Here is a 17,338-nt window from a genome sequence, read left to right on the forward strand (position 1 = left end):
CCTATCTTTATATGCATGACCAGGGGGTTAAGGCGCTTGACTCACAATCTGTAGGTCGTAGGTTCCAATCCTCATCCCACCAAACATGTTCTTTCCTTTCAACCGGACCCGGCATGGCCAAGCGTGTTAAGGCGTGCGACTCGTAATCTGAGGGTCGCGGGTTCGCATCCCTGTCGCTCCAAACATGCTCACCCTTTTAGCCGTGGGGGCGTTATAATGTGACGGTCAATCGCACTATTCGTTGGTAAAAGAGTAGCCCAAGAGTTGGCGGTGGGTGGTGATGACTAGCTGCCTTCCCTCTAGTCTTACACTGCTGAATTAGGAACGGCTAGCATAGATAGCCCTTGAGTAGCTTTGTGCGAAATTCAAAACAAACCTTTCAACCGTAGGAACATTTAAAATGTGACGACCATTCTCACTATTCGTTGGTAAAAGAGCTGGCAGTGGGTGATGGTGTTAACTAACTGTCTTCCCTCCAATCTTTCACGGCTAAATGAGGGACGAATAGCACACATAGCCCTCGTGTAGCTTTGCGCGATATTCACCAAAAAACAAACCAACCCGTTTTTTATATAAAAGTTATGTAATTTTCAGTAAGCCGTTAAACAATTGCCACCCTCTTCCTACTTTGCTGATTTTTTTATTTATTCGCCAAAATTATTTCTCAGCCGTTTATTTTCGCAAGTATCTAAATACCTTGAATCGAAAGAAATTTAATCTCGTCCGTTTGTCTCTAGATTGAACAGACATGTTTTACATCGGCTCCTGTTTAGGTTTGTGATATTGCTTTACGCTGTTTGTTTGGTGTTCTTTGGCGAGTTGCGAGCTGTATTTATTTAGAGTTTTTTTTTTCTAACTGTAGAAGTTCCTGAGCCTAATTAGTTATGTCCAGAACCTCTGTTGATGCTCGAGCTGGACACTTTGTTTGCTTGTTTAATTTCGCGCAAAGCTACACGAAGATTATCTGTGCTAGCCGTCCCTAATTTAGCAGTATAAGGGTAGAGGGGAAGCAGCTAGTCATCACCACCCACCGCCAACTCTTGGGCTACTCTTTTACCAACAAATAGCGGGATTTACCATAATATAATAACGTCCCCACGTCTAAAAGGGCGAGCGTGTTTGGTATGACTGGGATTCAAATCTGCAATCCTCAGATTACGAGTCGAGCGCCCTAACCACCTAGCCATGCCGGACAGTTTAGATGTAATGTAACTGTGTGAAGGAGCCTCATGTTAATCAAGGTGAAGCTATACAATCTGTTGTTACTCAATTTGACGGTGATTTCATTTCTTCTATTGTACCTCGTCCTGGGGAATATAAGGTTACAATTATTTTACTAGAATACGAAAACTGTTTCATGTTTCGATATACTTGAGTATGTTACTGATGACAACCTTATTTCTAAGTTAAACGACTTTGAGTGTGAAGTTAAGAGAGCTATCCTATGTAAATTGTTTATAATGATATTAGGTTTGTGCATGTTATTTTCTGGTTCCCCTACATCTTTGTCTTATATGATGAAAGTGTTAGACCCTTTGGGTAAAAGTCTGTTTATTAACACAAACCATGACTATAAATGACGTGTCTGGTCTGTAATTTGTGTCTCGTTGAGGACCAGCTATACAAGGATTGTCCTCAATTGATTTGTCATCATCAAGGTCATGTTATCGGGGGGTTGAGGAAGAGTCTGTAATCGAGACAATATTAGGTTGTAGGGGTGGACCATACGAACGTGGAGGTGGACCGTGAGGGTGGTGGTATTAATGAACCTGCTGCTACAGATACTGGGTCAATCCAACCATGATCTTCGTCTACTGAATGTGGTGAAGAACGTTCTACAGAGGTTCAGGAACAGTCTGGAAGTTTGAATGCTGATTGTGTTTATGTGTATTCTCGTATACCAAAGCCACATCATGCTATCTGCTGAGTCCACCGAGGGATTGTATTCATACCATTGAGGCAGAAAGTCAATCGACTTCTTCGTTGCTGGACACAATGTTGAGCATGACGTCTTTACCCCACAGAAGTTAAAATGGTTGGTACGGAAGTGAAATCTTCACCTAGCGGACAAAAACGATGTTTGGAGCTTTATGATACTTTACGGTACAGGACTCGCTCATCTCGTATGAAAAAAAAACTACTAATAGACTGTAACTTTAAGACATACTTCTATTTAATGTATGCCTTTTACATTTAAAATAGGGTTGGTGAACATTAACCGTTTGAAGGTGCTTGAGAACTGAGAAAATATGTTAAATATGTACTTTTTTACAAATGACCATTTTTAATTAGTTAACAGATTTTTGTCAAGGTCATTTTTTCTGTCTAACGCAGTAGTTGGTGGCTGTGTTTGTTCTTCACTCAGTTTGCATTGTGTGGATCAGTTTGGGAAATCAGTTACTGGTATTAATTGTACATATAATGACTTCAGTTGTAATGTTTAATGTGTATGCTTTTTCAAAGTGGAGGTTTTTGAAGGGATTACATTATCCTTACAACCATTAAAGGCTCTTGGTATCCAGTTTCATCCTGACGGTGTTGTGATGTATGGTACAAATTGACATATTTGTCAACATATCACGCGTATTTTAACATCCTGGCGTTACAGACATTTATCTTTGAAGGGTAGGGTGCTGATAGTTACTGCTTTAATGGCCTCTATATTATGATATCATCTTCAGGTTTTACATATTGAAGGGTCTACTATTGTTTTAGTACTGGTGGTATTCAGTGTTAGTTATAAAGTGTTGGTTAAACTGCTTCACGAGGGTGGGTTCAATTTTGTAGATATTAGGCTTATAGACTGAAACTGATTCAAGAGTGTTTGTCGGGACAGTGTCATGAGGTACTACGATCGGTGTTGGACTTTTATTTTGAACTATATTGTGATATATATATATTGGTGTTGATGTTTTATCTGTAAAGCAGTCCCGCATTTCATGCGACTTTTATCTACATTTGTTGCTGAGATCTTTAAGGTGTGGTAACGTTTTGTTGGTAGGTTTCATCATCTGCCAACTAATTTTTTTTTATACTTGGAACAACCTTTGTTTCTTAGTCCTAATATTGTGGGCAGGCGTTTTATCCTACTGAATTTGTTGCTGCGGGAATCACCGACTCTGGCATTTACATTATGAGGTTATACCTCTGCGGGAATCGCCTGCAATTGACTTGGTTTCTCCTAACAATTGTACGCTACCTAGGGAGTTTATTACAAAACATTTTCTTTAACTTTATTCCATGTTACCCTCAGATTGGATATCTTTAATTACTCTGGATTATCTTTAGGTATGTGTTCTTCTACGCGTATTTTGTATTTTACACAGAATAATGGTTTGGATTCTCTTCATTTCTGGGTCTTTCTTTTAGGAAAATATTTGTGGATTGTAGAATAACTTTCATTCTCGTGTACCACATCCGTTTTAGAGAGTCATTGTATCTGGTACTGTTTGGCCGTCTCTTTGGAAGGGCTCTTTTGATTCTTTTATCGGTTATAGATATTGTAGTTTAGATTACCTTATTTGGGATCATGTGTTGACTGCAAATGTTAAATTAGGTCGCATGTTTAGACATCCAACAGGGATATGTTTTTACTTTAGATGTACTCGAAATACTATAGTTCATTTGTTTTTCAATGTCCCAATGTACAAGGTTTATGGGCTTTAGTATTTAGTTTGTTGAAAATAGTATTGTGTTGTATTCTTTTAGATCAAGAGAAACAATTGGTGGCTTTCATTGGATATTTACTTGGTCTCAGTTCACATCGTAACAAGCTTTTCTGCTTTTGTAGTCGTGTTTGGAAAAATTTGTGGTATATTCTGCACGTGCTAAGGTTTTGACATACGGTGTTCATGCAGATTTTGTACATTTCTTTAAAGCTTGACTTAAAAGTAAGATTATGTTAATATCTTACGGTTCAGACTCAGGATGAACTATCAGACATTTATAATATCTATAGGGATCATAGCCATGAGAGTCTACAGGGATATGTACAGTGTGAGAAGTTATAGTAATATCTTATGTGAGTGTTCAGTGTATTGTTATTTGGTGAGTGAGGGTCTACAGGGATGGATATGTACTGTGTGAGAAGTTATAGTAATATCTTATGTGAGTGTTCAGTGTATTGTTATTTGGTGAGTGAGGGTCTACAGGGATATGTACAGTGTGAGAAGTTTAGTAATATCTTATGTGAGTGTTCAGTGTATTGTTATTTGGTGAGTGAGGGTCTACAGGGATATGTACAGTGTGAGAAGTTTAGTGATATCTTATGTGAGTGTTTAGTGTGTTGTTATTTTACAAATGTTTCATCAATGTTTATCCAGATAATTTATTATAATATAAATATTGTAAGTAATTGTTTTTTATTGTCATGTAATGTTATTAACATACTATGTTCTGAGAATATAAATTTGCTTCGGTTTTTATTGCAAAAACTTAGCCACCTGAAATATTTAATTATAGACAAATCCAGTAGTATTACAGTATTAATTTATTTTACTTTTGAACATAGATTCATCGTTATCTAAGTTGTTTTATTACACCGTTAAGAATGTTTGGCATGAACGTGTTGAAAACACAGCACGATTTCCGTTTTACCCTTCTTAACCTTCAAACTTAATCTTCACGTCGGTCAAGGTCATGTTGGGGGTCAAGAATTCCTCAGCAGTATGGGCACTGATATGACGATCAAAGGGGAAACCCATGGGTTTTTTATCGGGGTACTTACTGTTCTTGGCTCCACAATAACTGACGGCATCATCACACATGTGATTTTCAGGTCCGCTTCCACCCACCTGTTGAACAGTGAACGTTATCAGATTAAAACACAACGCCACCTCGTGGTTACACGACAAACAGAAATAAAATACAAAAATTTATAAAATTTGATTTTTCATGTATCGTAACAATTCAAAACTAATATCTAAGCTCCCTACTTGACTTTGAAACTTAATTTCTGTAGTAGAATTTTCACCAGAGGGTTTCATCAGTTTTCTTAAATTTTATAATGAATTTATCTAGTGGGTTCAACTTTTTCTTCTCAGTCTATAGTAAAATAAAACTACAACCAAAATGCTTTTTTCATTAAAATCTCCCTACATCTTGCATATTTCGGGGATAATTTAAATGAATAAAAGACATCATATGCGACGTATCGACCAAATCAGGTATTCCTAACTTAGAAATGCTCAGACCTTGGACTTTCCAATTCACAGTCCAACTCACTAACCATTAAGCCACATCATACATTACATCTTAAAGGCATAAAGTACACTTCCAAGGCTTGCTTGTTAAATTTACGCATCTAGTTATGAGAGAGTAATATATATATATATATTTTCAGTTATTGGTTTTTAAAGTTCGAAACGCTTAATACGTGTTAGTTAATCTGTAGTTTTACTGTCATGATCGAATGACCAATAAGGTGATAGGTCTTTTACTGTCTTTGCTCTTATTTCCTTACTTACATTGTCTTTCTCCCAATCGGTCAGCATGATGAAAAGGTCAAAGACCATGCCTTTGTGGTTACCACGTGGGACGAGCATGTTCTTCGGCCACCCACAACTGCAATATTCGTCAGCTTGCTCACTGACTCCCTGACCTGCCTTCAGCTCCTCAAAAGTGCGTAGAGTAGAGATAGTCACGCTGGAATCTACGGAGTTTCTCGTGATTTCGTTCTTGCCAGCTGACACTGTAGGAAGGTGTTTTACTACTACATATCCGTGTTCAAAAAACAGAACGTGTTGATCTTTACACAGATTTAAAGGGGCACGTTGCTGATCATCATAACTTTCAGTTTTTGATTGTTTCTATTTAAAGGGCAAAGCTACACAGTGGGCTACCTTTTGCTGTACCCACCACAGGGATCGAACCCAGAATCTGAACGTTATAAACTCTCGAGCTTGCCGCCGAGTCACTGGAGGGCCCGTGAGATATTCAATAATAGCAACAGTAATTAGCCATACGAGTGACACATTTGCAGACTCATAACTCTAGGATCTGGGTTTCGATACCCGTGGTGGGCAGAACACAGACAGCCTGTTGTATAGCTTTGTGCTTAAGTGGAGGCATCAATAGCAATAAAAAAATTATTATTATTATATTCAAAATATACAAAGATATATGTATCATAGTTAAAGGAAAGCGGGTGTCTATGGGCATCGTGCTCGCTTCAGAAAACCACATACAAGGGCACTGGTGACCTACCAAAATAGGAAACGTTTTGAAAACTATTCACCATACCCTCAAGAGCCCCAAGTATGCGTGATATTTTCTTTATTTGTGTTTTTGCTAGAGCGAAGCTACAATGGGCTATCTGCTGAGTCCACTGTGGGGAGGGATAAAACCCCAGATCTTAGAGTTGTAACCCCGTAAAAATACTGACCCTCTGAGGGACACTAGTAAGGAATATATGAAAACGTAAAAAGCCAGTATTTGCAATCCACCAGTCAGAATGTGTAGAAATATATGATGATTTATTGTGTTTAGTTAGTACTTAATAAGCCTGATACATATATATAGTCGTACTAAAGGTAATTACTAGATCGTGATTGGTGACCCTTGTTAACACACGAGTACTGAGTTAACAAAGGTTCACTACCACTGGGTTGACAGTAAAAAGTTTTGTTCTTTTCATTAACGAAACAAATGGATAAAAAGTGTTACTGAATTACAAAAACAAAAAGTTCTCCCAGTGGCACAGCGGAATGTCTGGGGTTCTTATAACGCTAAAAATTGAGTTTCGATACTGTGATGGGCACAGAACAGATAACTCATTGTGTAGTTTTCTACTTAATTACAAACAAACCAAAGCTACAGGGTATCCAAGAAGTGTGGAACCATAGATGATTTGCATCTTGAAAGACTAAGAGCTTGATCGAATGACACCTTTCCAGGACACTTAGATTAGCAGACATGGTCCCCAAGAATGGGCCTCAAGATTTTTGGATTTTGAATTCTATAGATTTCTTTCTCTGAAGACTGGTTGAGACATAATTGTACAAAGATAAGATAAGAAACATCAAGTATTTCAAAACAATAAACAAATTCGTGGTTAATTTTGCAGTATTCAAAAAGAATGGATATACCATCTCCAAACTTGTTTCGAATTACAAGGACAGCGTGTGGAACACGTTATGTAAAAGTAGATGAAATGCCTGTGGACCTAGAATTAAGACACTCTGTAGTTTGCTGAGATACCTAATAAAGGTTTTATCTCATTTTTCTAATTTTTTTACTCTTTTTATAGTAGCACAATGTCCTGAAAGGGGAAAATTATAAGCATTTATCTTTCGCTAAACAAAGTTCGAAACAGAACCTTTTACGGAAGTTCTTCGCGACAATTGATTATACATACGATTGTACATCGTATACGCATATATACATTGTGTCTACACCACTATTTGGGTCGGGACGGCCAGGTGGTTAAGACACTCGACTCGTAATCCGAGGGTCGCGGGTTCGAATCCCCATCATAGTAAACATGCTCGCCCTTTCTGCCGTGGGAGAGTTATAATGTGACGGTGAATCCCACTATTTGTTGATAAAAGAGTAGCTAACGAATCCCCCTCGCATCAAACATGCTCACTCTTTCAGCCGTAGGGACGTTATAATGTTACGGTCAATCTCACTATTCGTTGATAAAAGAGTAGTCCAAGCGATAGTGGTGGGTGGTGATGACTAACTGCTTTCCCTGTAGTCTTACTTTGCTAAATTAGGGACGGCTAGCGCTAAATTCTAAACAAAACAAAAAAACTGCCACTACTTGGTCTGGGCTGAATAGCGTTGGTATTGATTTTGGTTTCAATTTCTCACAACGCTACACGAGGACGATTTGCACTCGCCGTCCATACTTTAGTCTTAATAGACTAGAGGGAAGACAGCTAGTCCACAACTCCCTCTACTATTTCTTGGACTAATCTTTACCAACGAATAGTGGTATTGACCCTAACATTATAACGCTTCTACGACTGAAAGGACGATCATGTTCAGCAACGAGGATTTGAACCCACAGATTGTCAGTCCAGCACCCTAATCACTAAATCATGGCAAGCCATACGGTATTGTATATGGCGAGTAAGTGTAGTTAACATATAACTTTTGTTCTGACTAACGAGTTATTGAAATAAATATCAAACCACGTTTACAGTTTGGTCTGACTTTTGTTGTTGTTCATCCAGTTTCTGGGTGCTCGGCAAGAGATTAGTGTATTAATCAAAACTAACATTATACATTATGCTTACGAATGATACGCCAAACAATGGCTCAGCGGCAAGGCTTAGGGCTAGCAATGCTAAAATCCGGTTTTCGTATCCGCGGTGGGCAGAGCGAAGATACATACAGCCCATTGTGTAACTTTCCGCTTAACAAACAAATGGTTCCACGGTGTTTTCCGGTGGGACAGCGGTAAGTTTACGGATTACAACGCTAAAATCCAGATTTGATTTACGGCGATGGATATGTCGGATAGCCCAGTGTGGCTTTGTTTAAAAAGTGACAGAGACACACAAAACGAATGTTATAACAATTGTCTTTAAACTCTGATTATTATATTTGCTTTCCCTCCCCTTCGGGTTTATATTATCGTTTTTTCGTAACCTAATCGCTGAATGTACTCACGTTCTCTATGGAACTTGTCCAGTTCGATATAGAGACGACGCTGTTCATTTGGGCTCAAAAGGTTACCCAGTTCGTCGTATTTAGGGGCTAGGAAGATCCGCACGGTGGCGTGCTTAGTGGAACCTGTTTTGTTCTCCACGTTGATCTGGTAGCTGAACGCTTCGTGGTCCAGATGGTGGTACTTAGCCTGTCATTACAGGATGAAAAAAAATCGATCACTTCTGCGAAACCATAAAAAGAACCTTTACAGACTATAAACAACATCGTATGTGCACGTGTTGTCTCTAATTAACACGAATCACCAAGCGTCCCCTTGTGGAATATATTAAATTTACACTGTTAAGCTCTGAAACTTGCCTGCTTTGATTGATTGACTACTACAAGTTACGTTTTTCAAGAAAATGAATATATTTAGGAACCTTATTAACTAATATTAATGTATCATTTCTCTGAGGATGCGTTTCACTTTAAATATCTAATTAAAACTTTTAATTAATACTTAAAGAACTAAAGCTAAGTTTCATTTCACTTTGGGTTTCACTTTAAATCTTTAGTTAATTTATTTCACGAAATATTTAATTAACACTTGGTGAAATATAATGTGTGAGTTTCCGATTTTTCTCTCTCTAAATCATCATCATAAATGCCAGTTTACCTTATTTGTCTACATTAGGTACTCTGATGTAGCTTTTATGCTTAGGGTTAATCGACATTAGGTACTCTGATGTAGCTTCTATGCTTAGGGTTAATCGCAGTTTCTGAAAATTTTCTATGAAATTACTCCCCCTTCACTGATCTTGCACAGTCTGATGGACATGATGATTTACTGTTGTCCTACAATTTTATGGTCACTATTACTTACTGGTGCCCAGTACAATAGTTTCCACTACAACGAGTATCTACAAAACATGGTGAGACCCACTTAGATTATACATTTTGAAAGCTGTTCACAAATCCTGCACTGAACAAGACTGAATTTATACAGAGTTAAAAATATAAAAATCCATTGATGCTATATTGGAGGACTCTATATTGGAGGTACGTGGTGAAATAGGATCGTCGTGATTTCATTGTTTTTAGTCATAGTTGTTCAACAGTACAAAGAAACACGTCCAGTTTAATTTAACTGTCTTTTAGAGTTGGAAGATTCTCATTCGTAGCCATAGTAATAACTTTACAGATGAAAGCGTTGTTTGGCTTCAAGCGTGGATTTGATGTTTGATTCTATAATAAGTGCTCTGATGTACGAATGTTTTTACAGCTTCTTTCCTTGAAATTCCCTGACATTTGTCTAGATATCCATTAACAGTCTTGCTATTCGAATGTTCTTCTTTGAAAAAGATTGCGGGTTAATTCTGTCGTAAATGAACTTTTAGCGGCGCTGCATATCAAATAATTGGACCTTCGCCTGAAACATTTCTACAGATGCTAAAACATGTATCCCGTTTTGCCATTTCTTTCATTTGCGGCAACAAGCCCCCATATTATCATATGAAAACTATTGGGTTGAGGAATAATTCGTGAGCGTTTTTTCAAGTTAAAAATATATATTCATAAATGAAACGCTTTCGCAAAATATTTCATGTCATTTGGTAGATAATTTTTTGCTCTAATAGATGGTGTGTTTGATTTTCATATGTCTTTAATTTTTGCTTTCATTTTCAGCTCATTAAATGGAATGCCAAGTGGACAAAATCGAGCATTTTCGACACCATCTGCTTTTTGCATTTAATTTCTTGCAATTTCGTTTAAAACAATGCATACTATATACCCAGGTATTACATGAAATAAAGTATCATAATAAATGTTTTGGGTGTAATGTGTTCATGCATTGAAGTATTGTATAGTCTTGCATGTAATGCTTGAATGAAATTATTTAAAAACGCTCACGAATTATTCCTCAACCTAATATTATTATAAAATACGACTAACCCTCTGTAGTATAATAATTCAGTATGTATATTCTGTACATATAGATATATATAACCTTTCGTATCGTCTACAACTTTTACAGCTCGTGCCTAACAATAAGTATCTATATTTATCTACACAACCACGATATTGTGAAGTTATAAACCTTTAATAGTTACCTTTACTGAATGGTCAGTTCCGAAGTCGATACCGTGGGAAAGCTGAAGTTCGCTCAAAACCATTGATGTAGTGATCACGTTGTTGGTCTTGGCGGTAACACTAGCGCTCAGTACTTCGACACCAGGGAAAGAAAGCTATTCAAAACACACACACACACACACGCACAAAAGAAAAAAAATATTAAGGTAAAATGATTACTGTTTTATAATTATATACATATATATATATATACATGTCCGATAAGCTACTCGAAATCACCCCACATTAGTTCAGTACTTTTAACTAACACCAGGTAGGGAAAGCATCAACACACACACGCCTCATATATATTAATAAATCTTTAGTAGTTTTTGATTAGATGTACGTTTACAAGTTTATTCAATAAGCTACTCAAAACACTCCATAAATCTCTGAGTAGCTGGATAAGTTGGCTCCATATTGGTTCAATTCTTTAACACCAGGGAAGGAAAATATCCACACACAGACGCGGAAGTTTTAACAGCTCCATTACACGACTTGTTATTTTGGTTTGTTTTTGGTTTTCGTCACTTTCAATAATTCGATAAAATACCGAAACCTTAAGCCTAATTTTCGTTTTTTAATACAGCATTCTATGTTTGTGGTATTTCGCACCAAAGTTTACGTGTAAAAGTAAATTATAAATTTCATTACTTATCACCCCCGACTAAGCTTTTACATTTTCCAAAACTTAACGATATTCTAATTATTTTATTTTCGTCTAAGTTTGACTAGAAATGGTTTTACGCTAACCTCCTCTTTTGTATAAGGGGCCAGAGATTCTTTGTATTCCTGGAACATGTTGTCGAGGGTCCTGTGCCACCTATAAAAGATTGGATCTCGTAGTGACGTAGAGGTGTCGCTCATGACGCCTGGATTTTCCTGTTGAATGATACTAAAATATATTAAGACGTGTTTGTTCGTAGTGTAAATTTATAGATAGAACCTGGTAAACACGCAGTCAAAATCACCAAATGGAATTGACATTGATATATATTCAAGTAAAGATAATACTATTAAGATCTAAGCTAAATAAACAGAGAAACATAAGCTTGTTAAGAATAACAGTCATTGTTATGCATTAAAATAGCATCCAGCTTCTTTCAATTATGTGACGAGTTATTATCCTCAACTAGGAACAATATACAGAAAACATCCTTGATTTGGATCACTGAACTTCATAAGAATTTGTTATTTTTCACCCACAATCAATAGGAGTACTTGACATCCAATATGGCGGAATACACTGAAGATCACGTGACTTTTCGAAATCAGTGCAATACCTCTGCACCTGATTCATAAAAGTTTTGTTTGTTTTGAATTTTGCACAAAGCTATACGAGGGCTATCTGCGCTAGCCGTCCCTATTTTAGCAGTGTAAGACTAGAGGGAAGGCAGTTAGTCATTACCACCCACCGACAACTCTTGGGCTACTCTTTTACCAACGAATAGTGTGATTGACCGTCACATTATAACGCCCCCACAGCTAAAAAAGTGAGCATGTTTGGTGTGAGGGGGATTCGGGGATTCGAACTCACGACCCTCAGATTACGAGTCAAGCGCCCTAACCACCTAGGAATGCTGGGCATGTGGTAAGTAAAAATGTATTTTCTTTATTCATCCTATTATCGGGAAGTCGCACTCTTCATTTTGATTTGAGGTAAATGCTATTCAGCGCAATAAGTGCGTTCAGAATACATAGCATTACCTCTTTAACCCTTAAATAGCGGGAATATTGTAGGTAGCAGTATCAATTGATGATGGCCGCCGTTTAAGGGATAAGGTATTTGGTATTTTGAACCTTAACGTCACTTACGCGACTCATGGACTAAACGACCGGGTCAAAAGAGACCATGGTTTCAGATGCATGTCTATCTTAAATTCGAGCTGCTGACGAGCTATGACGACGAGTCAGCAGCATCCGCCGCCTACAAGACTACTTTTGACTAAATAGTGGGATTGGTTGTCAGTTTTATAACTTCGTCGCCATATTTGAAATAGAACTACGTGTTCATAGTTTATCTCGAAATCTGGACTTTTCGTACTCGTCCCCAACTGGTACAGCGTTAAGTCTACGGATTTACAATGCTAAAATCAGAGGTTCGATTCGCCTCGGTGGACTCATCAGATACCCCGATGTGACTTTGCTGAAAGAAAACACACACCTTCATACTCAGCCCGGCTATAGGCGTATCACCTCAAGAGTTGGAGTAGAAAAAACTTATTCGATTTCTTGAAAAAAAAACTCTTAAAGGCCATGAATATCATATTTTGTCTCATCCAAGTGTCTCTCCGATTGGAGTGAATTGTTATAAAAATAAGTTGTTCAATGTATGGGTTTAGTACGATTTTTATTGACAGTAACTTAATCTATGATTGGTCGCTAAGGGCACGTGTATGAATAATTAATTAACTTTTTTGTTGGTTTAATATTTTTTAAAGTAAATCCAAGTTGTTGTTTATTTCATAAACTGGACCTTACTTCATAGCTGATAGGATGACTGTTGGAAAATTTATGAATACTGTATTCTGACTTGTTATTATAAACTATATTACAACAGTTGAAACACGTAAAATTAATAAAGTCGAATAATCAACCAATAGATTTATATTTATACAGTTAATTACCGGTGGGGTTTAAATATTTCGTCACACTGAGTCATTCTATATATTTTCTCTACTACAACAATTGGTACAAAGAACTTGGTTTGTTTTGGATTTGTTTTGAATTTCGCGCAAAGCTACACGAGGGATATTTCCGATAGCCGTTCTTAGTTTAGCAGTGTAAGGCTGGAGGGAAATCAGCAATTCATCACCACTCACCGCCAACTCTTGGACTACTGTTTTACCAACGAATAGTGGGATTGACCATCATATTATAACGCCGCCACGGCTGAAATGGCAAGCATGCTTAGTGCGACGGGGGTTCGAACCTGCGACCTTCGAATTAGGAGTTGAGTGCCTTAACCACCTGGCCATGCTGGGTCAAACAAAGAAGTTATCACAAAAGTTTGTAAAAACTTTTCACTTACTACGTGAAATACATTGTAGATAGCAGTAGTGATTAGTGGAATTTCAATGTTGTTATTTCTTACTATTTATTTATTGTTTTTGTGCCTTGTGTTACCAGAATAACTTTAACCAAACATATTTTGGTTCCACAAGTTCTGGATAGCTCATAATCTCGTCTTCTGTTTCCAGAATTTGAAATGTTAACACGTCACTAGGGTGATCTGTTATTACGAGTGGTTGGATGCAATCTTAAAAGAGACTTACCCTAAACTTGCCTTCGGGATCATGAGTACGAGCTGTTAGCACGTGACCCCAGTTGTGCAAGCTACCGTAATAGCCTTGATTGACAGATTCGTGGCTGGATTCAACCAGGGCACCCAGTAAGTCAATGCCATTCTCGTCATGAAGGACGACCTCATGACCATCGTGGTGGTGCACAATCTTCAGGTCGATGGAATCCATGATCCTGTGCTTCCAACGCTCCATGTCCTGGATGGTTACTTCTGGAAGGTCGTGAAGCGTCATGCCGCTGGGTCGAGAGCCGTAACTGAGCCCACTGATTAGAGAGGTCAAGTGGGGAGAGTAACCCTCGAGCTCCTCGTGAAAATCGTTAAAAGGCAGCGTACGATGCATCCCGTTAGACAGACGCTCACAATCATACCTAGGAACACAACAGACCTGCTATTCAAAGTTCTGGCGGTAGCTCATAAACTTAACACGTAAAGTAAAACAAAAAACACATAGAAATGGATTATAAAAGGATCATATAAATTGCGTCTCACCGGAGTTAACTCGTCATCCTCTAGATATTTACTATATACTCTTCTGTAAGAAAGGTGAATCAGGGCGGGGGGGGGCGATATTTGTGTCTCTTAATTACACTTTTTCGGAAGCTCATATTTTGACGATGCCTGCTTAACTATGGTCAGTTCTTGATCCGTTATGTAATCCTTTTATAATACATTTTTGTCTTCTTTTTTTTAACTATTGGACTTAACGCTAGAAAACGAGCTTCAAACCCCAGGCGAACACAGTACAAGCAACCTATTGTGTAGCTTTTCGCTTCACAACAAGCAAACAGAGACTTAGTTTTTTTTTGTTTCTTTCACCATTCAATTGTCGAGATTTAGATATGATCGTATGAGGATGTAGAATCTCCAAAAAATTACAGTTTCAGTTTCACAGAGTTACTCCTAACACCTGGTGTGATAGTGGTAAATCTGAGGTCTTACGACACTAAAATCCTTGTTTCGGTTCGTCGTGATGGACATGGTAAATAACTTAATGTGGCTTTGCTCCAAAACAAACAAATAAAATGCTAAAAGATAGATATTAACATGATTTGAAAACTGATAATTATTTTCCCAAAAAGACTAGTACCATTACTTTCTTTTCCCTTTAAGCTGATGACCAGTAAAAATTTCCAAACTTGCTGAAAACACAGATGCTGTGCCAACATTAAAATTGTTCAGTTCTTACCGAGCGCACATCTGCTGGTGCATGTAATAGAACAGCTCTCCCTTCCTGTCCTTCTCTTTGTGCATGACTTCTTGCCGCCAGGTGGCAGGATATACGATGTGCCAGTGCCAGTGATGTCGGTTGATGCTGACATCTTCTCTGTAGTAAGATAACTGGTATTCAGGATCTAAAATATTACCTGTCTCCTCGAATTCGACAACAATATCCTGAAGATAAACCAAACAGATTTAGTTGTTTTTTCTTTATCAGAATTCGACAACATCCTCAATATAAACTAAATACATTATTAGATTTACTTGGTTTTTCTATATCAGAACGAGACAACAATATCCTGACGATAAACCAAACAGATTTAGTTGGTTTTTCATTATTAGCTTTAATTCGGGTATTAAAAGGGGCAACACATACCATAAGCGTTAAATAGGTTCTCCCTTACCTAACAATGTGTCAAATTCTGTCATGTTCCTGCTTATGTTTTAGGCCTAGCATGGCCAAGCGCGTAAGGCGTGCGACTCGTAATCCGAGGGTCGCGGGTTCGAGCCCGCGTCGCGCTAAACATGCTCGCCCTCCCAGCCGTGGGGGCGTTATAATGTGACGGTCAATCCCACTATTCGTTTGTAAAAGAGTAGCCCAAGAGTTGGCGGTGGGTGGTGATGACTAGCTGTCTTCCCTCTAGTCTTACACTGCTAAATTAGGGACGGCTAGCACAGATAGCCCTCGAGTAGCTTTGTGCGAAATTCCAAAACAAACAAGCATACAAAAAAAGCTTATGTTTTAACTAGGCTATTACATTACCGAAGTATATGTGTTAATCTTAAAACTAACGACGTATATTTACACCGTTTACCGTAATTTTGGGTACATTTATGTTTGTGTGTGTGTGTGAGACACCTTGTTAGAGTGCTTGCTGTAAATGATTGGCCAAAAGAAATGTTGAGGACGTTATAAGTAACTAATGGAATTAACTGTAATACTGGTGGAATTTTTATTTTCCGCACGTGTGATTCGTATGTCGTCAAATTTAGAGTTTAGTTTGGTGGCAACTGTCACATCACGAGTAGGCAAGCAAAATAATATGATGGCTATAACGTAACATATCTTGGAAGAGTGTTGTATGAAGAGTTATGCAACTCAACTCGGATCTAAATTGATACCAGTACAACTTAAAACTAATCTAAATTAAAAGTCATGTACATAGCTTAATCCGGTTCTCAACTGAAAGTCATGTGATTTAACTTATTTCTGAATTGATTGGCATATGGATCTAGATAAGTGCTCACAGAGCTTATCTCACTTGTAAAACAGAAACTGCGCTACCTAGTTTGGTTCTGAACGTGGCTGTTTATAGCTTAATTAATTTCCTATTAAGATATTACACAGTATAATTCAGTTGTAAATGAAAGGCTAAGTATCTTATTAATTAATTAAAGTACTTAACCTTTCACTTACAACTAAATTATACTGTGAAAAGGTTAAGTAGCTTAATTAATTTCCTGTTAAGATATCATACGGTATAATTAGTTTTAAAATAAAGGTTAATTAGCTTAATTATTTTCGGCTTAAGTAACACAGCTTAACTGGATTCCGAATGGAAGTGACGTCATAGATTTAACCCGATTAACCCTGTATCCGTTCTGAGGTAGTGGGTTACCTTATTGGGATTAGCTACTACTTCTTTATCAGCGTGTCTAATAGTTTCGGAGGGGATGAACCTGTCAGGGAACACTTCCTCGATTGGTGGAACAGTAACGCCCCTACAGTCATCACGGTGAAGCACGGCTACGGAGGCAGCGTATACAAACATACCCTCGTTAACAATGTCTCGGGCCTGTTCCAGTAGGTGGATGAAATCATCGAAGTTTTGAGCCGCTGAAAACGGAAACGAAAGTCAATACTTGTAAACAGAAAAAAATCGTTTTATTTTTTAAATACGTTTCTATTCGTGAACGAATGAAGAGCTGTGTTTAGAATTATTCTGAATACTAGTAATAAATACTGTGTTAGGTATAAATGTTTGTTTATTTTATTGTAATGAGAAAAATTACACAGTGGGCTATCTATGTTGTGCCCAACGGGTATCGAACTTCTGTGTTTAGCTTGCTCAGCCATCAGACTTTCTGTTA

The 17,338-nt window shown here is 37.7% G+C and overlaps 1 protein-coding gene across 1 annotated transcript in view; it reads right to left on the reverse strand.

Annotated features, from left to right (window-relative positions):
* LOC143257887 (uncharacterized) overlaps positions 1 to 17,338 on the reverse strand; it is a 38,408-nt gene that overhangs the window by 19,159 nt on the left and 1,911 nt on the right. The window contains exons 2-11 of the mRNA XM_076516911.1: positions 16,867 to 17,084; positions 15,216 to 15,421; positions 14,001 to 14,397; positions 11,479 to 11,607; positions 10,707 to 10,841; positions 8,617 to 8,803; positions 5,466 to 5,689; positions 4,607 to 4,793; positions 3,146 to 3,199; positions 1,729 to 1,835 (exon numbers count right to left, since the gene is read on the reverse strand). Coding sequence (XP_076373026.1) covers positions 1,729 to 1,835; positions 3,146 to 3,199; positions 4,607 to 4,793; positions 5,466 to 5,689; positions 8,617 to 8,803; positions 10,707 to 10,841; positions 11,479 to 11,607; positions 14,001 to 14,397; positions 15,216 to 15,421; positions 16,867 to 17,084 — 1,844 coding nt within the window. The remainder of the gene's footprint in view (positions 1 to 1,728; positions 1,836 to 3,145; positions 3,200 to 4,606; positions 4,794 to 5,465; positions 5,690 to 8,616; positions 8,804 to 10,706; positions 10,842 to 11,478; positions 11,608 to 14,000; positions 14,398 to 15,215; positions 15,422 to 16,866; positions 17,085 to 17,338) is intronic.

Source organism: Tachypleus tridentatus, chromosome 7 (assembly GCF_004210375.1).
Source record: "Tachypleus tridentatus isolate NWPU-2018 chromosome 7, ASM421037v1, whole genome shotgun sequence".
Taxonomy (NCBI): Eukaryota; Metazoa; Arthropoda; class Merostomata; order Xiphosura; family Limulidae; genus Tachypleus; species Tachypleus tridentatus.